Raw genomic sequence first — 24,902 nt, forward strand, 5'->3', positions numbered from 1 at the left:
GTGGTCCTGGGACTCTGTAGCATGAGTTCTAGTTGGTCTTAATAAATAAAAACCTAGAGTCAGATATTAGGAGGTGAAAACTGAGAGATCAGAGAAGCAGTGTAGTCAACGCTAGAGAGGCCTTTTACCTCTACCAAATCTTCAGACTAAAGGGGCGATCCTCAGACTGCATACTCATACTGATGCCTCAGACTGAATCCCAGCTCCTGCCTCCTCCCACCTTATATTCATCTCTCTACCCAGCCATATCACTCTTCTCTATTGCCACCTCCCTAGGGCTGGGATTAAAAGCATGTGACTCCTATGTTGGTGGAAGCCGCTTGTTCATTTCCCAGCCACCCAGACTCCTGAAATAATCACACAGAAACTATATTATTTGCAATATGGTTTGGCCAATATCTTAAGCTTATTTCTGGCTTTCTATTAACCCATTTTTATTAATCTGTGTATCGCCATGTGGCTGTAGCTTACCAGGTAAATTTCCATACAGTGTCTATCTCTGGCTGGGCTACATGGCTTTTAGCGACTCCACCTTCTTTCTCCCAGCATTTAGTTCAGTTTTCCCACCTAGCTCTATTTTGCTAAGCCACTGGCCAGAACAGATTTATTTATTAACCAATAAAAACAACACATAGACAAAAGGACTTCCCACACCACTCCTAAGTACTGGGATTAAACATGTGAGCCACCACCACCCAGCTCTATTTTTTTTTTTCTTCAGACTGGATCAATTTCAGGTAGCTCAGGGTGACCTTGAACTCACAAGAGATCTATCAGGGAAAGGTGTGTGCCACCACTGCCTGACCTCTGTGGCTAACTAGTGGCTTAGCTCTGCACTCTGCACTCTGATCTTCAGGCAAGCATTGTTTGCTAGATTACTAACATAATATCACTACAGGACTCCTTCGTGTTTGCTGCCTGCTGCTAGTAATGTCAGTCCCCGAGTTATGGGGAGCACTGGTGAGAAGCTAATCATCAGGAGTAGTGATGTTTGGGTTTGATTTGAAGGAGAATAGTCTAGAACTGAGTAATTCTACATCCAGATATTCAGTAGGCAATGGTCAGAGGAAAGTCAGGGTCCCTGGTATCTAGCTCCTTGAATCAGATTCTGGGTCAAGAGGTCCGTAGTAATTTATTCAGCCATTTACTTTCAGGGTCTGTTTGTCATGACGATGGCATGTTCGTAACCTTTTGGGAGTTCCTTGTGCATGGTGAGGCAGACCAGACCAACTTAGAGCCAGTGTTTCTCCCTCCAGAGGGCTCAGCAGTGGGTTTGCCTTTGTTCCTTTTCTTTAGGCACTGTTCCCTAGCAGTGATCAATGCCCTGGCCAACATTGCAGCCAACATTCAGGAAGAACATCTTGTGGACGAGCTGTTGATGAACCTGCTGGAACTGTTTGTGCAGCTGGGCCTGGAGGGGAAAAGAGCCAGTGAGAGAGCGAGTGAGAAGGGCCCCGCCCTGAAGGTAGGAAAAAAGAGGTTGCTGGGTTTTGAGGCATTGTCTTGGCTGAAATATGGTGCTTTCTGTGTTAAATTATTTACTTTTTAAATTTTTGATTCTGGGGCTCAAAGCCAAGATTTCACATATGCTAAGTGTGTGCTCCACCACTGAGTTACACCCTACCACCTGTTAGGTGGTTTAAGAACATCTGGAGAAAACAAGAAGGAGAGTGGCTTCTCACTCAGGGTGCTGGTGGGGTAGGGAGGGGTGTGGCTTCCTCACCAGACTGCATCTGGCTTGTATCAGCGCATCAGCTCCAGGGGCAGCAGCAGCAGCATGGGCTTCTTCCCGGCAGCTCTCTCCCTGTGTCACCATCTGGAAGCAGGTGAGGGTGTCCTGGTCTGAGCCTATGCTGAGGAACCTTACATGCTGCCATTGAAACATACGAAGTACCATCCTTTATCTGCTGTAAGACTGTTCTAGAAAGGCAGGTCCCCATGGACAGACAGAAGGCTACCTTTTAAATGTTCAAATTGATAATTTGGGGGTATTTAAGACGGGGGGGGGTCTCTCTTACCACATCATCTCCTCACTAACAGCAAACCTTCTCCCATGTTTCCATTTTCATGCTCTTATACTATTCCCTCCCTTTTCCTTTCCCAGTCACTACATTCAACCACTGGGGGCCAGGTATTGTCACCAGTCAGGGTCAGCCCACTTACTGTAAAGAACGAGGCTGTCAATAGTGTAGGCTTTACAGGCTCAAGACAGTTTCTGTTGCAACAGCTCCACTCTGCTATGGTAGCTGACAGCAGCTGTAGGCGTGTGCAAGAGACAGTTAATGATTACGATTAGGCCCGTGGGCTGCAAGGGCCTGGTTGCAGCTGTAGGCTTATGCGAGAGACAGGTAATGGTTAGCATTAGTCCCGTGGACTGCAGGGTCCTGGCTGTTGTTCCAGGTGAGGAGGTCAAGTAAATAAGTTAGCACCCTCTCCTTGAGAGGCTTTGGGGAGCACAGAGCATAGCAGTCCAGCAAGGAGCACTTTAGACTAGGCTGGTCAGGAATGCTTCACAGAGGTGGTATCTGAGTTGACATCTAGCTGATGCCAAAAACAAAACAAAAGAACCTGCTTAAGATCTTGTCCATAGTTACTGGACAAGGCTGGACATGACTCAATGGTTAAGAACATTGGCTGCTCTTCCAGTGTACCCGGGTTCAATTCTCAACACCCACATGGCAGCTCACACCTATCTGTAACTTTGGTACCAGGGGATCCAATGCCCTCACACAGACATACATGCAGGTAAAACACCTAATGCACATCAAATAAAAATAAATAAATAAAAGAACTTGTCTATAATTCAGCCTTGTTCTTCTGACCAGTCTATCAAGATTCCCAGGCTGGTGACTTTCCGAGCTCTCAGGAGAGACTTAAGTGTCAGCAGATGGGAGAGAAGGGCTGGTGATGCAGGGAGGCACTAAACACTTGAGGAAGTGTGTTTTCTTTCCTTCCTACAAGAAATGGGCCAGTGCCCACTGACCTACTGCGACCTGTGTTCACTCCTGTTTGCTTCCTCTTGCCACACTTTCCTATGGAGTCTCAAGACTCCTGGGATTTAATGCTTATTCACAGGCTAGAAGAGCAACACCAGAATTCTATTTCTCCTAAGTACAGAGGTAGGAATCCTATTCTTTGTAGAGTAGTTACTGTTTGCCAAGTATTTATTGAAATAGAACCTTCTTGGGTAAGGGGAGCCTGTAAAAGTGAGAGGAAGACACTGGCTCGTGACTACCCATAACTGCCAGATGTGATGGTGCATGCCTTTAATCCCAGCCCTCAGGAGGTAGAGTACCAGCCACTAGCCTAGTCTGCATAGCAAGTTCTAGGCCAGCCTGTATTCAAAAATTTAAAAAAAAAAAAAAAAGTTAAACTAAGACCCATGGAGGGGGTTCCACTCCATTGTGTAGCTCTGAGACTTTGGGTCTTCCAGTTCAGAGCAAAGAGGACCAGTGCTTATCTGCTACAGCCCAGGAAAACCAGATTGGGATTCTGTCTGCATCTTCTCAAGTGACCATATGACTTTGCCAAGATTTGCTCTGATTCTTGGTGAATCTCACCAGAAGTTAATGCAAGAAAAGCATTTGGAACACTCCCAGGTCACAGTGGGGTCCTCAGTGCTATCTGCTATCACTATTATAGATACAGTGCATAGTTCGTTCTTCTAAAGTTTGGCACCATTGTCTGCCGAGTCCAGCATGGCTTGGTCCTAAAAACCTGACTGGAGCAGTGAGGAAATAAAGAAGGGACACATACACGCATAGAAGTTGAGGTCAGGGAGGCTGTGCTTGCTCTAATGGAGCACTCCTACTCAGCACCTCAGAACCTCTGTGTATTTATTGTGTCTAGCACAGGAGAGGGTCTTTATAGATGACCATCTCAGTCACTCAGGAGTAAGAGGCTGCTGCTGCACGGCAGTTGTCACACCGGCCAATTGTCACAGTGTCCTCATTTGCACTGAGACGAGAGGATTTGCCACTCCCATGGGATCTGAGACGTTAGGTCCTTGACAGCTGTGCCCAAGTCAACAATACACATTTGCTCAGGGCTTCCTTAGCTCCCCACAAGTGTTTGTTGCAGTTTAGCCAGATTTTTGGGCCTATTAAAGAACTTAACCATTTAATTATTAAATCTTCTGGGATTTCCTAACTTATAGAAAAGTTACAGAACTTAGTAAGCAAAAAGCCATAATCCCTCTACTTAGGTGCTTTGGCATATTTTCTCTGCTTGTGTATATTACCTAACTATAATTGAATCAGAGGGTACTCAAACCCTCATTTGTTTTCATTTAAAATTTCTGTCAGCACTCTTCCAAGGTGAGTAATTTTTTTTTCTTCAAAAAGTTGTTTTCTTGGGCCTGGAGAGATGGCTCAGTGGTTAAGAGCATTGCCTGCTCTTCCAAAGATCCTGAGTTCAATTCCTGGCAACCACATGGTGGCTCACAACCATCTGTGGTGAGGCCTTGTGCCCTCTTCTGTATGTCAGACATACACACAGACAGAATATTGTATACATAATAAATAAATATTTTTAAAAAAAGTTGTTTTCTTAGTGACTATGTCATACTAATGTAGATTGCACTATTTATTCAACCATAAGTTAATGGTTTATATTTGACATTTAAGTTGTCTCTATCCACCTCTCACTGCAGCTATTCTAGGGCTAAGGGTGTGGCCCAGTGGCAGAGTACTTGTGCAGCGTGTGCAAGGCTCCAGGGTTGGTCCTCAGCACCATGTGCACAAACGTGAATTATGCAGCGTGGGGACTAGAGTTTATAGTTTAAGTGCTTAGCATGGGAAAGGCGCCAGAACCAAAGAGTGTGACAGATGGTTGTCTTTATACACCTATGAATATGCCTCATTGTTTTTCTTAGGTTAGGGAATCCTAGTCTGTACAATACTGTTGGTTGGGTTTTTTTTGTTTGTTTGTTTGTTTGTAAAAGAAATGTTTTTGCTATTTTCCTAGGCTTCCAGCAGTGCAGGGAATTTGGGGGTGCTCATTCCTGTAATTGCTGTGGTGAGTATTCACTTGTCAGATGATTTAAGTTCCAACTACTCATGTTTGAGTCAATTCCTTATAAAAAATGCTTTCTAAAATCTCAATAATTCTGCTGGGCAGAAAGGCTCACACTAATCCTAGCACTTGGGATACAGAGGCAAGTTGATCTCTGTGAGTTCAAGGCCAGCCTGGTCTACAGAGTGAGTTCCAGGACAGCCAGAGCTATATAGCGAGACCCTGTCTTAAAAAACAAACAACAATGAAAATAAGTAACTAAATAAATAAATAAATGGAATGCCAGTAACTCAATAGATGGTTGTTTCAGTCACCAACAACTTTGAATGATAACCTATAGGGATAACTCTGTGGTCTACAGAGTTCCAGGACAGCCAGAGCTATATACCGAGACACTGTCTCAAAAAACAAACAAACAAACAAAAATAAATAAATAAATGAATGAATGAATGAATAAATAAATAAATGGGATCCCAGTAACTCTATAGATGGTTGTTTCAGTCACCAACAACTTTGAGTGACAACCTATAGGGATAACTCTGTCTGTGCCCAGACTTCCTCACTCCAGTTCCTTTTGCATGGCACTGAGGTCTAGCCCTGCTTATTCTGCATCATGCCCTGTCCTTCACTGCTGCTTTGTCTCCTTCCTTGGCTTTCTCCTGTGAGAAGGGGGCTGCTTCCTGATTAGATACAGCTGTGCTAGAGAGCCCATCGTTATCCAGTCCTGTTTTATGCTGTGTCCACTGCTCTGCAAAAAATAAAAAGTTTATATAAAAATAATAATAAAGATAAGGTCTTATTGTGTAACTTTGGTTGGGCTGGAACTTACTCTGTAGACCAGGCTGATTTCAAACTCACAGAGATCCGCCTGCCTCTGCCTCCTTGGTGCTGGGATTAAAGGTGTGCACCATTACACTTAGTTTCTGCAAATAACCTCTGTGAAGGTTTTCCGCACTCTTAGTCATTCCCCTGAGCAGTCCTGGGGCCTTGTGTTCTCATATTTTTATCCCTGTCTGTTCTCGCCTCATGTTGTGCCATAGTTCAGGTCTTAAAAGTGTGAGCGCTGAGGGTGCTAAGGACAAGATAGTTGGACAGGCAAGTGGAGGGGTATGTGTCCGGGCGATGGGGGTGGGGATCTTGCTATGTAGCCTGGGGTAGTCTAGAACTCTCTGTCCAGGCTAGCCTTGAACTTGGCAGCTGGTCTGCCTCGGCCTTTCAGGTACTAAGATTGCAGGCATACACCATATCAGATTTATCTCTCCTCATTGTAGTGAAGTGGTTTGTGTGCTCATCTTGGGTGTTCTTTAAACCTTGGGACTTCTAGGCAGGTTATTATTATTGTTCTTTAATAGTAAAAATTCATACATTTTGTGTAATATACATTATGTATATTATGTATACATATACATAGGCCATCTTTTTACCTACACACTCGTTTTCTGACCGTGCCTCCTGTGAGTTTATGTTGATAGTGAATGAAGACTATGTCTGTACTAGGACATTTCATCCCATGAGGATGCTTAAGGAAGCAGTGCATGTTCCTCCTGAACACCTTAACACCTTGGGACTTGCCATCAGTGGTTCTCACTGCTCTTACAGATTTACACAGGGGCTGAAGAGATGCCTAGTGGTTAAGAGCACTTGTTACTCTTCCAGAGGAGCTGGGTTTAATTTTAAAAACCCACATAGTGTGGCTCACAACCATCTGAACTTAAGTTCTAGGGGATCTGACACCCTCTCTTAACCTCCATGGTACTAGGCACACACATGGTGCAAAGATATATATGTAGGCAAAACATCCATACACATTTTAAACAAAAATAAAAACAAAACGGATTTTTAGGATTGCAAGAGCCGTTCTATAATGGTATTTTCCCCTACTGACTATTTTTAAAACAAATTCTCCCACTTTGTCATTAATGTTATCCAACATACAATCATGTTTTGAAGTGTCTTTGTGGACTGAAGGTTTACTCAATAATAGGGCTTAGTTGGTACGTGCAAGGCTCTGGGTTAGACTGCCTGCAGCAGAAGTCAAGCTGTGGCTCTATGCATGCTCTCACACGTACGCCTTCTGTTTGGCCAGAGAAAAAGGTGAGGAGCATGAAGCCCCGGTGGGTACTTTCTCAGCCTGTTGAAAAGAAGTCAGCAAAGCCCATGGAAAAGCATAGGTATACAGGAGTGCTGGGAGTAAAGGCATGAGCTACCACCACCTGGCTGAATATTATCACTTCTAATTGGGGTTAAGAAAAAGATTTCAGGGCTAGAGAGATGGCTCAGCGGTTAAGAGCACTGGTTGCTCTTCCAGAGGTCCTGAGTTGTGGTCCCAGCACCCACAACCATCTGTAATGAGATCTGGTGCCCTCTTCTGGCACGCAGGCAGAACACTGTATACATAATAAATAAATAAATCTTTGAAAAAAGAAAAAGAAAGAAAAAACAAAGATTCAATGTAGATTTCAGAATGGTGTTAAAAGAGGAGACACAGAGATATAGCCAGGCATCCAGGCACACACTTAATGGCAAAAGAACATGCCCAAAGCTGGGTGTGGGCTTCCTAGAGACTTGTATTTTTAACAAAAGTTAATGGTTATATTACGGGGGAGGAAACAAATATTTGATCTACTTGCTCAACAGAGAGCCAAAGGATCATGAGTTTTTACATTTGCTTTTTAGTGACCTCTTGTACCTTCTGAAAGAAATTGATTTCCAAAGGTGGTGTGGGACTTTTTGTTTTGTTTATGTGTTTCTTTAATATTTAATGTTTTGTACTGTTTTGTTGTTACTTGTTTTTCAAAGAGAAATACATACATTTTAGACTTAATGATTCAAAAGGACTGGTTAATTTGAAGCAAAAGGCTTGGCTCTTGCTCTTTAATGCATCTGTCAGCACCCAGGAACCTCCTGAAACTGGAGCGCTCCAGTTGCTGTGAAGCTGGGTCATGTGGTTGTGGGATCCCTTCCTGCTTAGTTAGGTGATCTTTATCTTCTAACTTTGCAAACTTATTTTTTTCATTGCTTTTGCTGCTATATCGTCCACACTTAAGCATTTTGAAGACTGTCACTTAGACACCTCATATACTCACAATATAGTGGCTGATTGAGATGTACCATCTTCCCAGGAAATATTCCTGTGTCTCACTGAGAGCGGGTTCATCTTCACTCCAGGTAGTTTTTGTGGACTTAGACAGGTTATACCTTTTCGAGGTCATATGCACTTTTGCAAGTTTTATACTTCTTTTCTACAGAAATACATCTGTGTTCATGTGTGTCTCATGAAAAGACTGTCCAGAGCCTCTAAGTTCGGAGCCCCTTGGTAAGGTTCTTAGACTAGACAAGAAATGCTTATCCCTGGTCTAGACCTTGTCCAGGTATTACCACCTCACAACGACCCTGTGAGACCACTGCTGCTTTTTATTTCCATTTTACAAGTAAGCATAGTGAGGTATAAAACCTGCTCAACATCTCATAGCTGCTAGGCATAGGGTTTGCGTCCAGGAAGCTTGCCCCAGAGCCTGTGCTGTAGTTAGTCTTCTCCTGCTTTGAGAAATGGCAGGCTAGTGTATTTAAGAGGGACTGCAGGGATTCTAAGTAAATGGAAGTAATTAGGGACCCTGGAGATGAGAGGGTCCCGCCTGTGCAGGAACCTGGAGCAACCTAGGCCACACATGGCTGAGGTAGGGATGGGAAGTGAGACCGTGGAGTTTTCTGGGAAAATGACACATGACAAAGGCTAAAGATATGAAGTAGGGGGTGGTGTTTGTTTTGAGACAGGATTTCACCTTATAGTCCTGGCTCTAACTTGTAGGTTTAACCAATCCTCCTAACCTCAACCTCTGAAATAACTAGGATTACAGGGATGTATCCACCCATCTTTTTAGGGCACAATTTTGAAATAACTGCAATTAGAAATGTAAGGAGTGATAAAAAATACCAGCAAGATAAAATACATAAAACAAACACCAAAAAAGAATAGTGTTAAAACAAATTGGAGGGGAAAAGTGATGGGCCATCATTATTCAGGCTTCACCAAGAACTGAAAAGATGCAGTGGGGAGATTTTGCCTCAGTCCTGTCCTGTCTTATTCTCAATAGAATGCTGGTCCAGGTGTAAGATAGTTAGCAAGGAGTCCAGGCCCTGGAGCCTTCCTACCCGGGGTTGGATCTAGGTCTCATCAAGTTACTCTTCTTCTGTAAGTTGCCATTGCTTCCTCAACTGCCAAGAGGAGGTGGTGAGAATGTGACCTCCAAAACCAGCAGCATCGAGCATATAGTATGTACATTACACACTATTTCATACATTACACTAGAAGTAGCATGATCCTCTCAGCTGTTCCTATTGCTATTATTGTTTCATGTGGTCAGAGTACTCTGTAACCAGACCCTCAAGTCCAGCAAGCCTAGCCTTGGACCCCAGCCCCACCTTGTAGCTGTATTTTGTGCATGTTTTAGAACCCTTCCAACTCTTGCATTGTTGGGAAATAAAACTTCTTCCTCTAGGGTGTGGGATTTACAGTTAGTTAGCACAAAGCTTGTGGCTGCTGCTCCTGTTACAGCTGCCAGTCTCCCCACCAAAAGCACATCTTGACCCATGCCTTCTGAGCAGCCTTCGGAGCGCTGTGAATGGTACCAAGTCGTATTCCTTGGATGTTGCCAGCTTTATCAGACCAGACCTGCTGCAGGGCTACATCTGAGAGATGAAAGTTAAAGCATGCACCTCATATAGACACTAGAGCACCTTGTCTCAGGCCTCCCATCAGACTGGTACCAAGGACTCAGCCACACACCTCTTTATCCAAAACTAGTCACTGCATAACACTTGAGTGACTTTCTATCCACCTTTGTCTTTCTTAAGGGTGTTTTCCAACTTGCCCTTTGTTATTTGATGTGCAAAATAATAGACTTATACTGGGTGTTATGGCAGATGGCGTTAGGGATCCCAACACTAGAAGGCATAAGTAGGCAGATCTTTATGCAGTCAAGACCAGCTTAGTCTACCTAGCAAGTTCCAGTCCAGCCAAGGCTACATAGTGAAACACCACCACCCTCCTTTTTAAAAGATAATTGTAACAGATACACAGTAAATATAGCTGTTTATTTATCTCTAGAATGGATCTGTAACCTTGTGTACACACCTAGGTAACCATGAGGCAGCAGGAGAAGAGATGGTCACATGAATTTAGGAGGTTATTTTTCCACTGGGCAGGAGTTGTGCTGCTTGGGCATCCTCCCTGGAAGGGGTGAAACCTCCTGAATAGCATTTAGATGGGGGCTGGTTGAGTTTTCTCTTTTTAACCTTGAATGATAACATTGATGAAGCTACCTGCAGAGAAAGTATCACATACGCCCTGGCAGTTTGCTCATAGGGGCCAGGAGTCGAGGCTGAGGCAGTACATATGTTGCTAGGACCTCTGGGGAACAGCTGGCCCTAGAGTTAGCACATTAACTTCTGTGATCTTGTGGTGTTGTCTGCTGTGTCAGCTTCTTAGTCCCTGGTAACTTTCTTCTCCTATGTGGGCCTTAAATTCAGATATTATCATAAGCCACATAAGTTATCATATCTAAATATCTCTGTCCTCTTTGTTAGACTGAGAACAGAATTACAGAGTGTCCCCAAACTACACCAAGTGCCCAGACCACCACCGTTAAGACCTGGTGGGGTTGGCCACTCTCCCCATGAAGAGCAGGCAGCTGGTTCGGTGCTCATATACTAAAAACAGGAAAGGACGGTCAACGGTGAACCGGACTTGGGTAGACAGCGGCATGAACCCCACCGTGGTTACAGCTGCAGCTTGCGTGCCCTCTTCGTTCACCGTGATGGTGCTTTGGTGCTTAAACTGTGTAAAAGCAGAAAGGAAAGGTATCAGTGGTGCAGGTTGTCATGAGAGGTGGGGATGGGGTGGGATGGAACACCTGATTAAGACTCATCAGCAGGCCGGGCAGTGGTGCACGCCTTTAATCCCAGCACTCTGGGAGGCAGAGGCAGGCAAAACTCTGTCAGTTCAAGGCCAGCCTGGTTTACAAGAGCTAGTTTCAGGACAGCTAAGGCTGTTACACAGAGAAACCCTGTCTTGTGGGGGAAAAAAGACTCATCATCAGAGAAAAGTTCCAGAGACCTTACATAAGACACAAATCACATCTAGTCAAAATGACCCTTAAATGGTTTTTGAGCACATGGTGATGGTGGTAAGAGTCTCCATCACATCATATATACTTACCTTTAAACAGTGGAACTACATTGTATTGGCCATGTCCAGAGGCTGAGAGGCTTGGGAGCCAAAATAGCCACCCAGACCCCTGTATCTTTAAAGTTTGGGTCACAGGCCTACCAGGAGATTGGAGAAAGAGGCAGCAACAGTGCCAGGCAGGATCTGGGAACTAACACACAAGAGGGAGCCATTACCAGATCAATGGTGATCCTCTGGTCTGAGATGCCTGACATGTTGCCATTCTTGCTGAACAGCTTTGTGATTCCCATGGACTTAAGGACCTCCACCAGGTTGTAGTTCTTCTCAAGCTTAAACTTGGGCAGAAGTACCTCTCGAGTTCTAGTTGGAAAAGAAGGGCGCCAATTTTATGGATACAAATGACAAAATAATTACATTTCCCCTGCTAAATTGAATTGGCCTGCAGTGAAGTGTATTTACCACAGAACTAACATAGCATCTCTTGACATTTAAACTGTATATATTGGTACTGTCAGTCGAGGGTTGGGAAAAGCCATCCACCATAGGTCCAGTCACAGCCCTTATATCAATGAGTGTCACAGACACAGACTCCGGTACCAGGGAACACTGCACCTGTACAATGTCCAGAGTTTTTGTTCTCATCGTTCTGTAAGCAGCATAATAGAAATGTCTTAGGTATAACAAGGAAGGCAGAGGTGACTTTGTGGGGGCAGGATGCACAGGATATCGATAGGTGTTAGACCATTTTATATGTAAGAAACATGAAGGCCTTGGATCTGACTGAAGCATAAAGGGACAGGCCAAGGGAGGGAAAAAGGAAAGATGCTAAACAGAGCCAACCAGGGAGGGCAAACTGCGATCAGCTAGAATCTAGCCAGGCTCCTTGTGTTAGGAGTCCACAGGAAGGGAGAGAGTGAGGGGATGGACATGCTGTGCTGGACAAGGGACAGAACTCTGGGATCCACGGAGAGGAAGAGGGTGAAGGGACGGACATGCTGTGCTGGACGAGGGACAGAACTCAGGGTGGCTTGGCCTCACTGACTTCAGAGAGGATGCCACCAAAGAGAGGGATGGTACAGGAAGTAAGTACAGAAGGGACATTTTTAAGGAAATCCACAGGGCTTAATATCATCATATACCTGAGAAATCTACCTTCCTCCAAGAATCGGCTTCTAAGGTTTTCTATTTTAGGGTTTTTATTTTGCTTTAATTTTTATTATATTTATTTACATATTTTATGTATGCATGCATATTGCCCAGGGTATGTGTTATGTGTATAGAGGTCAGAAAAGGACAACTTTCAAGTGTCTCTTCTCTCCTTCCACCATGTGGGTCCCAGGAATTGAACTCAGGTAGTTAGGCTTGGCAGTAAGCACCTTTACCTACTGATCCATCTCGCTGGCTTGTGGTTTTGAAACAGGGTCTCACCCTTCCTGACCCTGTACTCATGATTTCCTGCCTCAGCTTCCCCATTGCTGGATTACAGGGGTTGTACTACTGTACCCAGCAATATTTTCAGTGCTGGATTACAGAGGTGCACTACTGTACCCAGCAGTATTTTCTTTTTTGCTGTATTTTTTTTATTTCTTGACCAACAGATTTCACGTCTTATTATGGGCCTAACCATTAATTATCTAGTAACACAGAAATATATCCCATTTCTCTAGATTCTTTTTGCCATTGTCCAATAACTTGAAGTATTTAACATCAGCAGTTTCGACTATAAATAATAAATAAAGATCAAAGAATATCATGAGTGACAAGTCTTCAGTGAGTTAAAAAGAACTTGCAATTTCCTGGCAGAAAAGGAGAGTGATATCTGTGCTGGGAGCCTCTTACATCCTAGGCACTGAGAGCAGGGGCTGGGGGTGGGAGCAGTCAACCCACTGCTGTGTTTACTGCTCCCCTTGAGTCCTGATAAGTAATATGGTTAGTCGCACCTTGGGGTTGACTGCACTGGGGCTCAGAGCCACACATGTGGTATAGTAAGTAGATGGAGGCTGTTCCTAAGATGACCTGAAGCTACCTGTCCCTGCCTTCTGAGACAGTTTTGTGGCTTTCTCATCAGTGCTCCCACTGAACAAGTAATTCAGGCTGAAATAAGCAAGGCCTGTGTGGCAATTTTTGGGTTCTTTTGCGAACTTCCTTTAAAAACAAACAAAAACTGGTGAAACTGAGTAGGGAGGTCACACTCCTGACACTGGTGAAACTGACATAGGGAGGTCACACTCCTGACACTGGTGAAACTGAGTAGGGAGGTCACACTCCTGACACTGGTCAGGTGATAAGGAAGGAGGGCCACTGCCCCTTTTAGGCCCATCTGTACTACAGAGTGAGATCCTGACTCAGAAGAGAAGGAGAGAGGGAGGGACGGAGGGAGGGGATAAAAATTAGCCATGGCTTCAGTACTCTTAGATACCCCAGTCTGAGAAAGCAAAAGAACAAATGACCTGAAGTACCTGTTTGTCATGCTTTTTTGCCATCTCTCTACTACCTGGGGTGTCAGCTGTGCTTCAAGAGTCTTCATTCCTGAGAGCTTGCGTGGGATCACAATTAGCATGCTGACGTCCCCTACATACTCCAACTGGAGAATGTCACAGTCCAGCTCCTGGTCATTTGCCGCAAGGAAATTCCCTTTAGTCTGCATCATGGAGACTTTAACTACCTCTCGCTCATTGAGCCGGAAGTTGTGGTTGTGTGTCATTTCCACTGGGAATTTATTCACCCAAGTTCCTGTGAAGTCAAAAGGAATGTCCCTTCAGAATGTGGCCTTTGCTCTTGAACATGTGCCCTTGGAGGGCTCTCTAGAACTAACACCCAGAGTCTTAACAATCAAAATTTACTTATTTGTCCCTGACAGATACTTAGTTCGCCTGGGCCCGTAATCTAATTATTTGGAAGGCGAGTAACCCTTTGAGCCCTCACACTATGGTTCTCTAGCATTTGGCAGGACACGAATCTGATAGAGTGGTCCTCAGGGTCTTCCATGTCGGCTTGGTATAGAGCTATTATTCAGAAATAAATCTTAGCTCCAAGATACTCATCATTAATGTTGGTAACTAGTTCCAACAGGCCACATGCCAGGCATAAGCGCATTTCTTGTATTACCTCATTTTCAGCTCCTAGAAGCTATATGAAATACATGGTTTAAATTTCCACGCATACTTTTGGATAAGGTAGCAGAGACACAATGAAGTAAGGTAACTTGTTCAAGGTTTCCCTCTGGTATATAGAGCAGCTGCAATGAGAAAACCAGGGAATCTCTGGAGGAAGTTTAAACAGCAGACAGCTCTGGCCTGCTTATAGTTGCCCCTCAGCTGCTACCTCCAAGTCAGCCACACCCAGGGTTTCTAAACCAAATCATTCTGTATAGTGTGGGGACTGTCTGTGCTCTGAGACTTTAACAGCATTCTTAGGCTCTCCCAGTGCGATACCAGCTTCAGTTGTGATAGTCACTAGTACCTACAGACACCACTCCAAACCCATTGGAAATCACTGCTCTGCCAGCTGTGATGAGAAGAAGCACTAACAAAGCAGTTTTAGCACAGAGTTAAGTTAAGAGATTTGGGGATTAGAAACAAAATTATACTTATGAAATGTTCTAACCTTTAAAGTGCATCCTTCTCAGCTAGCACTCCAAAGGCAGAGGCAGGCCGAAGCAGGCAGTGAGTTCAAGGCCAGCCTGGTCTACAGAGTGAGTTCCAGGATAGCTAGGGCTGCACAGAGAAACCCAGTCTCAAAAAACAAATAGCTGAGCAGTGGTGGCAGAGGCAGGAGGACCTCTGAGTTCAAGGCCAACCTGGTCTATAGAGTTCCAAGACAGGCTCCGTAGCTACTGGGAAAAAGCCAACAGCAAAACAAAACAAATAAACAAAAATATGCCCCCTCTGATCCCTAACAGAGTCCAGTCAGTGTTCCAACACATCCAGGAAAAGCACTTTGGCACCTCAGTGTACTGTGGATTAGTTACTTAAGAGATGATATGATCATGTCTAGTCTGTCCCGTATTCCCGCCTGCTCTAGTGCAGACAGCACAGCCTCTTGGTTCAGAATTTCAAGTATGACTGATTAGTGTCGAGGCTGTGGGCAACCAGCCGACTGTGAACACTGAGGGCGTTCCCACCAGCCTGTTCTGAAGCCATTCCCAAGCAGAGCCTGATCACTTGTGAAAATAAACATTACCTGCAATATCATACACACTCCTTGTCATATTGAACTATGCTGTATACCTTCCTTCAAGTTCATTGTGCTCTTCCTGTTTACAGGACTGAGTGCTGCATTGCTTCCCTTCTGACCCTCCCGTGAAGACAGGGGTCACACAAATGAGAAGGGGTAAAACTACCATTTAGACTCTTGTTTGCTCACTTCCAAAACTTGTACTTAGAAACAATAATGGAAAAGAACATTATATTTTCATCATAAATATGTACTATATGTTTGAATATCTGCCTGTGGTCATGGCTTGTTTGAGATTTAGCCTTTAGCAGTACCCTCCTTGAAACTTGAATGCTGTGCCTGGCTCTGGAAGGAAGTCTGGGGGTTAGATCTCAGCATTCCCCAGCCCCCTGAAGTCTTGGCCTCTGTAGTGCTGCTTAGCAGCCCAGCCTGGCAGGATTCCTATTTTTGCAGAACTGGGAAAGTTCCTTTCCTCCAAATCCCCAAGCAGCACAACCACTGGGGTGAACAAATAGGAAGTGTAGGCTTTCCAGCACCTATGCCTTTACCAGTGTCCTGAACTCAGTGATGACAAAGAAATGTGGCTACAGTACTGCCGTTAGCTGTGGTGCTAAGCCATCCCTGTGACTGCCTTCAGCTTAAATGAGGTACAAGTTTATTTTGATCAGATTCCAAAAGAGGTTTGGATTTTGCCTCTAGCCCCAGCATTGTAGGAATTAAAGCAGGAGGGTCTTGAGTTCTAGGTCATCCTAGACCCTTTTAAAAAAATACTTTTTGAGTTGGGTCTTATTGTGTAGATACACACACGTGCTTGATTTGGGTCTTATTGTGTAGATATACACATGCACATGTACATTTGTGTTGAGTGGGAGATAGTGCACTCTTTAAAAGTGCTTTCATGGGGACTGGATTGATGGCTCAGTGGTTGAGAGCGCTGGCTGCTCCTCCAGAGGACCCAGGTTCAATTCCCAGCACCTACGTGGCAGCTCACAACTGTCTGTAACTCCAGTTCCAGGGGATCTGAGAGCTTCACACCAATGCACATAGAATAGAATAAAATTAAATAAATTAAAAAAAATAAAATAAAAGTGCTTTCATGCCTGGCCGCTAAGAGTTGCTGGAGAATCATTTAGAACCAGAAAGATAGCCCAGCCAAAGATGTCTGCTGCCAGTCCTGCCAATTGGTTTCCATCACAGAGACTACAGTATAGAGGGGAGAGAACTGACTGTCTCAAAGGACAAAAAAACAAAAGAGGAACAAAATTAATGCAAAAGTCCCCTGAGAGAGCTGGTTGTGGTGGCACATGCCCTTGATCCTAGCAGGCCAGCCTAGTCTACACAGCAGGTTCTAGACTAGCCAAGTCTATATAGGGGGACCCTGTCTCAGAAAACAAAAAGTACCCTGAGAAGAAGTTGTGTTTCTAGGAGTTATTGTAGCTGAACAGTTTCCAGACATATTTCTCTAGCTTTTTGTCTGTATTTCTACTCACTGATAATTGGGAAGGAACATGAAGAAATCTTAATCCACACTGGCCAAATACTTAAAAACGAGAGAGAGGGGGGCTTATATTATTTCTTCCAATTAATAAATCATCAGTTTTAATTAATTAATTAAAATAAATAAATCATCAGAGATAGCTCACAGAGATCCATCCTGAACACTGCCCTACAGTCTGTACTCTTGGGGCATCTTTTTGGGGGGGTGTGATTTTTGGTTTTTCAAGACAGAGTTTCTCTGTGTAGCCCTGGTCTGTCCTGGAACTCACTTTGTAGATCAGGCTGGCCTCCAACTCACTGAGATTCACTGCCTCTGCTTCCCGAGTGCTGGGATTAAAGGCTTGCGCCGCCTTGGGGCATTTTACCTCTATGCTTTGCTGGATTTGTCTGTAAAAAAGGATCCTGATAACTCTTAACACCACAATCCCTACCACATAGAAATCCAGTGAGTGTAAAATGATAGGCTATTAATATTAATATTAATAATAGCTACCACTCATTGTGTTCTTCCCTGCCCCTGAGTCGGCCGAGCGTCTTATTTTCCATCATAAATTACAGCTAACATACAGTTCTTGATCTTTTTGTGTACCAGACAGCTGTGTTGTGGCGGTGGGGAAGAGACAGAAATCATAAATAAATAAATAAATAAATAAATAAATAAATAAATAAATAAATAAATAGAAAAAGAAATCATAAAACTGCTTCTTACCTTTGAAGTAGATGCAGTTCAGAATCATCATCTGAGTAGCAGAATCTATATTCTCCAGAGCTTCTTTTATGAGGCCCTTGGTGAGCTTCAAAATGTGGTTGTTTGCCTTTGATATGAAGGCAGGATCTGAGAAGTCAGCCACCTGGGCCTCGGCAAAGTAAAACTCTCTCATACCAGCTTTGAAGTCCTCCTGGATGGGAAACTGCTTCTGAATATAAAGGTCATTAACTGACTGGAGCGTGTACCCAAAGTTCCTCCTGAACAAGCGATGGGTCAGCTTCCGAAAGAGATTGTGAATGGTGGCAATCTCATACTTGCTGCTAGCATTGACAAAGTCTTTAAAGTGTAGAACTGAGTGTACTTCCTCATGGGTCTCTCCCCTCAAGCCTAAGGAAAGCATTCCCATAGCAGTAGAAATGCCAACAGGTGCAATGAAGATGTTATCAGAAGTGGTAGCCTGGTCCTTCAGGACTCGGTAAAGGTTGAAGGCAAACTTTGCATTGAGGATATTAAGACGCTGGATCCGACTCTTGCCTTGGAAAAGCTGCAGGATATTCCCATCACTTGATTCTGCGTCTGTCGGGGAAACTGCATCAATGATGTAAATGTAGTCGTCGTCTTCACTGAGTAGCTTCTCCAGGTCCAGGTAGTCCTCCTCCTCCTCCCCCTCTGGAATCCAGTCATTGGTGACTGTGTTTTCTTTGTGGAAGTTAGCAGGCAGGAAGGACATGCTCATGTTTTCTTTACCTAGCTGCTCAGCAAGGCCTTGGCTCCCAACACACACAGACATGATGGCAGAAAGAAGAAGAGGGTAGAATGGAGGCTTCATCTTTGCAGAGCTAAAGCTGGTATAGAAAACAGACAACAGTGAGAGCAGCCTGGCTCCATCCTGCTGGAGCATCCAGAAAGAGGCCTGTCACAGCACCAGTTCTTACACCAGCTTAGGATGCTAAACTTTAAGAGACTCTGATAAGAAATAAACATATAGCTAGTGTTAAAGTTTTGTGTGTGTCATACATCTCCTGGGATCTGTGAGTCCCTAGACCAGTGGTTCTCAACCTTCCTAATGCTGCGACCCTTTAATACAGGCTGTGACCACAACCATGAAATGATTTCATCGGTGCATCATAACTGTAATTGTGCTGCTGCTGTGAGTTATGAATATCTGATATGCAGGGTTGAGAACTACTGCCCTAGATGAAAATTTTTTTCTACTTTAATTTTTTTAGAACTTTTTGTATTTGCTTATTTATTTATTTGTGTGGGTGGGCAGGTTTGCCATATTACATTTGTGGAGGTCATATGACAACTTTTAGAAGTCACTCCTTCTACCTTGTGGGTCCCAGGGATTGAACTCAGGTCATCAGCCTTAGTAGCAGGCACCTTTCCGTGCTGAACCATCTCATCAGCCCAGTTTTTTATTATTATTTTTATGTGTGTGTACAGACACACATGTAAACATGCATGCTACAGTCAGATGTTTGGGTGGAGATTGTTTTCTCCTTCCACCTTATGTGAGTTCTGGAGAACAAACTCTGGTAGCCATGTTTGCCCAACAAACACCTTTACCTGCTGAGCTGAGAATCCTGACCTGAGATCCCTTCTTTAAGTTAAGTTGTTTGAGATTTGGAACCTAGCAGGACCCCCTTAGGACCTACTAAAGGATTGTGGCTGGGGACCCATGTCTCCTGGCACTCTGAGAGGCTAACGGCTTATGTGACTGGCTGTAGGAGAACTTTACTGTCAGAAGAAAAACATCTTTCTTCTTCCAGCTTCCCATCTCACTGTGCAGACAGGGTGGAGGTGGGTGACATCAGAGGCTCACCCTTCCTAAAGGTCTGTAGACAAGTGAGATCTCTTGTATAGACCCTCTTCTTGTCCTTGTCTACACAGCCCTTGCCTTGTCCCCAAGGAGGCTTTGACATGTCAAATCCGATTTTTCTGTCCAGTGGCTTTGATTTGGTTTTCCATATCTCAGTTATTAAGTAGGTAGATGACCTGTCTTTTGTTGCTCCCCTATCTCACCAGCTAAGTGTATCTTCCTAGGAAAAAGATCTGTTTGGTGTCTGTGACCATTTCCTTGTTTAGAATATCTGTTGCCAGTCTAGATCAAATAAGAGTTACTGGCGCCTAAGTATTTGAAATTGTTAGGTCTGAAGACAGTTAGGGACTAGCTGTGCAGTTGCCCAACTTGAAATACTCCTGCCATTTTAATCTGTTATGAGATGCAGCCTTCTTTTGCTGCTACTAAGAGATGGCAGTAGTCTGAGTTAGGGATGTAGCTAAATGTTAACTACTATCAGCCACACTGCATGGACCAGGGCTCAATCCCTAGTGCCAAAGTTGATGGATGGGTAGGTAATGATGACTAGAGAATGACTAGCCTTGAGCAGGTAAAGCTCCAGCTCCCTGATGTCAAGCTCTGCCTTGCTTGCTTAGAGTGCCAGGACACTCAAAACTACCTACTCTAGGGAGCAACTGTTGCCATCTTTGTCCTTAGGGCCTATGCCCTAGAATATGGTTAAAATTAGCATTTCCAGCATTTTTAGTCATAACTGAGGAACTTTTTTAAAAATGCATTATGTATCGCAGGCTAGTTGAAAACCCCATTTAGCCGAGGGTGACCTTACATTTCTGGTCTTTTGCCTCCACCTCCTTAGTTCTAGGTCTGTGCGACCAAACCTGTTCCATACAGTACCAGGGATGAAACAAGGTTTGTCAGCATTAGTCCGGCACTCTACCAACTGAACTACATCCAATGAGGAGACTTCTGATTGCTTATTTTGGAGAGTCACATGGTTTCTGACTTTGATTTGTTTTGTTTTGTTTTGTTTTTTTGATTTTTCGAGACAGGGTTTCTCTGTGGTTTTGGAGCCTGTCCTGGAACTAGCTCTGTAGACCAGGCTGGACTCAAACTTCTGCCTGGCTGTTTTCTGACTTTGAATATGTCTGGTCTTTTCTGATCCTCTTCAGTGTTTTGCTGAGATTGGTAGCTACATAGTTCGCACATGTGGAACAATTTCTAGAAATGGAGTCTAATGTATGTAGTCAAATAGAACTGGACCTAGTTTCAAGAGAGAATCAGGCATGAACAGGAAGCTCATAGTTAAAGAAGAGCAGGGCTAGAGAGGTGGCTCAGCAGTGTGCTTCTTGCTCTTCAGAGGAATGAAAGACTCAGTCAGCCGGGCGATGGTGGCGCACGCCTTTAATCCCAGCACTCTGGAGGCAGAGGCAGGCAGATCTCTGTGAGTTCGAGACCAGCCTGGTCTACAGAGCTAGTTCCAGGACAGGCTCCAAAAAAGCCACAGAGAAACCCTGTCTCAAAAAAAAAAAAAGAAAGAAAGAAAAGAAAAAAGAAAGAAAGACTCAGTCAGATCCAAGCCCTCAAGTTGGGTGGCTCACACCCATCTCTAACTCCAGATCCATAGAATTCTGATACCTTTCTGGTCATCTGTACACATTGGCACACACTTGAACAGGCAAATGCATAAACACAAATAAAAATAAATCTTTACAAAAAAAGAAAAAAAAACAGAAGAAATTTAATGGAAGTCTTTTGTATGATTATACTTAAAAGTATCCTGAGCTCAGCCAGGCAGTGGTGGCCGGCGCCTTTAATCCCAGCACTAGGGAGGCAGAGGCAGGCGGATCTCTGTGAGTTCAAGGCCAGCCTGGACTTGTTCCACTACAGGCACCAAAGCTACAGAGAAACCCTGTCTCAAAAAACAAAACAAAACAAAGTATCCTCAGCTAAAAGAGTAATTAGTAATAAAAATGTTAAAGAACAAAGCAGAAGCCAACTTGAATTAGTGTGGGCTTGGGAGCCGAGTCCCAGCCACTCAGTAAAGATCTTCATCCTCTCCTGGTACTCAGGGTACTCCTGGAAGACTGTTTGGTTTGATGTAGGGGGTTAAGCATCATGTGCCCTGTTCCTGCATTGTATGTTCAAAAGCTGTAAGCCATAATTTCCATTATTCTTTTACTAGCGAAAGGAGAAAAATGTAAGGGTATTTTTTATGCATTGAAAAATTAGAGCTCTAACAGGTAACTTTCTATTTTTTTCTGGTCAGTTTCATTAAAGCATTTAAAAACACCTCTAAATTGTATATACATTCAAATTACTATCTTTGAATTAAAGTATTATAGTTTTAAGATAAATCATCAAAACTTTGTTTTCATAGGAACATCATTTAGCAATTTTTATGAGGTACATGGAGTAGACCTGGCCTTTTTGGTCATGTGTCATAGAGAACAGCCTCTCCAGCCTTGATGTCTCCAGATCAGACCAGAACAAACAGGAAGGGAGAAAAGTAGTTGCCAATAATATGGAAAGGTTTTTTTGATATAGGGTTTCTCTGTGTAGCCCGGGCTATCCTGGAACTTGCTCTATAGACCAGGCTGGCCTCAGACTCATAAAGCTCTACTTGCCTCTGCCTCCCAAGTGCTGAGAAACCTTTTTATGTTAAAATAACTTCAAACTTACAGAAGAACTAAGGACAGAGTAGGAGAGCAGCTGGTGCCCCTTTACTGTCACTGGATTTTACATGTATGTGTGAGATGTGGTGTGTGTATGTGTCAGCATCTACAAGTATTTTCTGAGCCTTTTCAAGTTAGATCTCTTAACATTTCTCTAACCTTTAATAATGCTTGGGAAAACGTCCTAAGAACAAGGCTATTCTCATACTTACTCATTAGACAGTTATCTAATTCGAAAAGAAATTTTTTCTTTTTTGCCCTCCGGTGATAGATATACAGGGCTGCAAGCCCGTCGTCTGGCCTCAACCCCTCAAGTGCTGGAGTTCAGCCTTATGCCACCATGCCCAACTTCCAGCTTACAGTACCAAAGATCTAATTCTCTTGTCTCTATAATTTCAGTTCCAGTTTGGTCAGTTGTGCCACTGGTACAGCTGATAGAATTTTATACTGGACTTTAAAAGTAAGACTGCTTTCCTTTTTTTCCAGTAAAGGAATCAGTTTCCTACCTTGAAATATTAAAAACAAAAAATTATAATTGGAAAAAAATGTTAGAAACCCAGCTTACCTGTGTGCCTCTGAGCAGCGGCGTTACAGAGATGAAATCAGGAAGGGCCACCAGCAGGGTTCAGCGTGAACTTTGGTGCTGGGCTGTTGTGTATTTTCCAAAGCAAATATGCCCCAATTCAAACACTACTCAACTAGCTCTGTCAGCAGAAAACCTTTCAACTATGTCTTTGATCACTGCCTGGTGACAAGCTGCTTCCAAACTACAGTTCCTCTGTTGCTGAGGTTTTGGATGTTACTCTCAGCATGTCTACAGATATCTTGCTGAAGCTAAGCATATTTGTTCAGTGTTCTGGGAACAGAATTGCTGCAGGGGTCCAATACTCTATGGCCCCCACAGGTACCTGCTTGCACACAGTGCATATAAATGCAATGCCACACACATAAGCATAAATAAATCTTTTGAAATGACCATTAAAGCTTTTCTTTATTTTTAAAAAAATACTTTTTGTGTGTGGGGGGTGTATTTTGCCTGTGTACCACATGCATGCAATGCCCATGGAGACCAGAAGAGGGCATCAGATTTCCTTTGGACCTGGAGTTCCTGACTTGTGCTAGCTGCCATATGGGTGCTGGAAATCAAATCCACTCCCTTGGAAGAGCAGCAAGTGCTCGTAACTGCAGTGCTAGCTCTCCAGCCCCTACAGCCGTTGTTTAGAGAGTGGAATGTGGGGATATCTCAGTGAGTAGCATTCTCTTCTCAAGCCTGAGGGTCCAATTCAGGCTCTGGAATTGGATCACATGTTTGTAACCCCAGCACTCTTGTGGAGATGGAAAACAGGGACAGCAGAAGCACCTGGAAGTAGTTCAACGATTTTTGCGCTTGTCTGTCATGACTCTGGATTTCTTGATATTTCTCTCCCAATTTGATTTATTTTTAAGCATAAGCAGGTCTTCTATCTAGTAGCCCTGCCCCAGCTCCTCCCCATCTTTCTTGAAGCATAGAGTATTGCCCTCCACTAACCTGCCATGATGCTTTGTCTTTATCTTAGGATATAGCAAAGAACTACTGCTTCCCTTCAAAGATACCCCTCTTCCCTTCCTGGGCAATAGAGCAGTCTTAGCTGAAGTAATAACCAGTGAACCAGGAGAAATGAGAGATAGGGATCACCCATGGCCAAGGAGGTCGGGAAGAGGAGGAGCCCAAACCACAGAAAGTTGGTTTGTTTGGGTTTTTTTTGTTTGTTTGTTTGTTTTTTTTTGTTTTTCGAGACAGGGTTTCTCTGTGGTTTTGGAGCCTGTTCTGGAACTAGCTCTTGTAGACCAGGCTGGTCTCGAACTCACAGAGATCCTCCTGCCTCTGCCTCCCAAGTGCTGGGATTAAAGGCATGTGCCACCACCCCCCGGCCAAACCACAGAAAGTTTGACGGCTTTCTCTTGCCTGTCAAACTGTGCCGGGCTTCTCTGCCACATGAAGGTTAGTTAGTTAGTTAGTTAGTTAGTTAGTTAGTTAGTTAGTTAGTTTGTTTTGAGACAAGGTCTTACTATGTCCTGCCTGTCCAGAACTCACTGTGTAGACCAAGCTGGCCTCAAACTCACCTACCACCAGGCACTCTTAGCAGCATTCACCTTGAAGTCTGCTATGTGGATCCCCATTTGGGCTTCCCCCTCCCCCAGAACCTCATCACCTCTCACCAGTCAGTCACACAGCCACTTACACCCGTGGCCACTGGTCAAACTGGAAGCACTTTGTCATTGCCCTTGGTGGCTAGTGTTTGCAGTCTGCTTCCTGCTCTGTGACTCCTCCATCTACTGTTGCATTCCCCATTTCCTTACCACCTCCAAAGTCTGCCCTAAACCAACTCTTCCCAGGCCACAGTACTCTGGTAGTTCTAAGGGAGAGGCCAGACCCTCTGCCACATGGGCTGCTGAGCTCCAGACCGGCACCTGTGCCCTCCCTGTACTTTTAGAGAGATGTTTCCGACAGAATCCCAGGAAATACAGTCTCAAAAGAGGAGAACAGAAATCCTTGACTACTCAACTGCTCAGAAGTAATTGCTTCCAGGAACCTGAGGATTTTTTCCCCATCTTTGTTCTGTGCTCATACATTTATATTAAAATGTATTTGAAATACGTATATATAATGCATTATATATGTATGTGTGTATATATATATGTATGTATTGAGAGCCAGGTATGGTGGCACATGCCTTTAATCCCAGCACTTGGGAGGTAGGGGCAGGTGGATCTCTTTGAGTTTGAGTCTAGCCTGGTCTACATAATGAGTTCCAGGACAGCTGGGGCTACACAGAGAAACCCTGTCTCAAAAAAACCCAAATA

The 24,902-nt window shown here is 44.0% G+C and overlaps 2 protein-coding genes and 1 long non-coding RNA gene across 4 annotated transcripts in view; 1 reads left to right on the plus strand and 2 right to left on the minus strand.

Moving 5' to 3' along the window:
• The window catches only part of Pi4ka (phosphatidylinositol 4-kinase alpha), a 132,125-nt gene that overhangs the window by 61,057 nt on the left and 46,166 nt on the right, over nt 1-24,902 (plus strand). Inside the window, exons 18-19 of the mRNA XM_050123004.1 lie at nt 1,297-1,465; nt 4,966-5,016. Coding sequence (XP_049978961.1) covers nt 1,297-1,465; nt 4,966-5,016 — 220 coding nt within the window. The remainder of the gene's footprint in view (nt 1-1,296; nt 1,466-4,965; nt 5,017-24,902) is intronic.
• On the minus strand, nt 1,277-4,954 carry LOC126489030 (uncharacterized). Of its 2 annotated transcripts, none has more exons than XR_007588841.1 (3): nt 2,164-4,954; nt 1,724-1,816; nt 1,277-1,411 (listed from the first exon to the last, which is right to left on the minus strand). It is a non-coding gene; the product is annotated as an uncharacterized lncRNA (long non-coding RNA). The 2 variants fall into 2 exon arrangements; XR_007588842.1 differs by having other exon boundaries at nt 1,724-1,870.
• Serpind1 (serpin family D member 1) lies at nt 10,089-22,764 on the minus strand. The gene is made up of 5 exons (XM_050123005.1): nt 22,624-22,764; nt 17,583-18,427; nt 13,660-13,933; nt 11,416-11,560; nt 10,089-10,849 (listed from the first exon to the last, which is right to left on the minus strand). Exons 2-5 carry the CDS (start codon nt 18,409-18,411, stop codon nt 10,658-10,660), a joined length of 1,440 nt encoding a protein of 479 aa, XP_049978962.1. The 5' UTR covers nt 18,412-18,427; nt 22,624-22,764; the 3' UTR covers nt 10,089-10,657.

This window comes from Alexandromys fortis, unplaced genomic scaffold (genome assembly GCF_014885135.2).
Source record: "Alexandromys fortis isolate MF-2015 unplaced genomic scaffold, M_Fortis_MF-2015_v1.1 scaffold_219, whole genome shotgun sequence".
NCBI lineage: Eukaryota > Metazoa > Chordata > Mammalia > Rodentia > Cricetidae > Alexandromys > Alexandromys fortis.

Coding starts and splice junctions, on each gene's coding strand:
- Serpind1 (XM_050123005.1), bottom strand. CDS start 18,411: ATGAAGCCTCCATTCTACCCTCTTCTTCTTTCTGCCATCATGTCTGTG. Junction 11,561..13,659: donor CAAAAAAGCATGACAAACAG/GTACTTCAGGTC, acceptor TTTTCCAACTAG/AACTCGAGAGGTACTTCTGC. Junction 10,850..11,415: donor AGAGGATCACCATTGATCTG/GTAATGGCTCCC, acceptor GCTTTTACACAG/TTTAAGCACCAAAGCACCAT.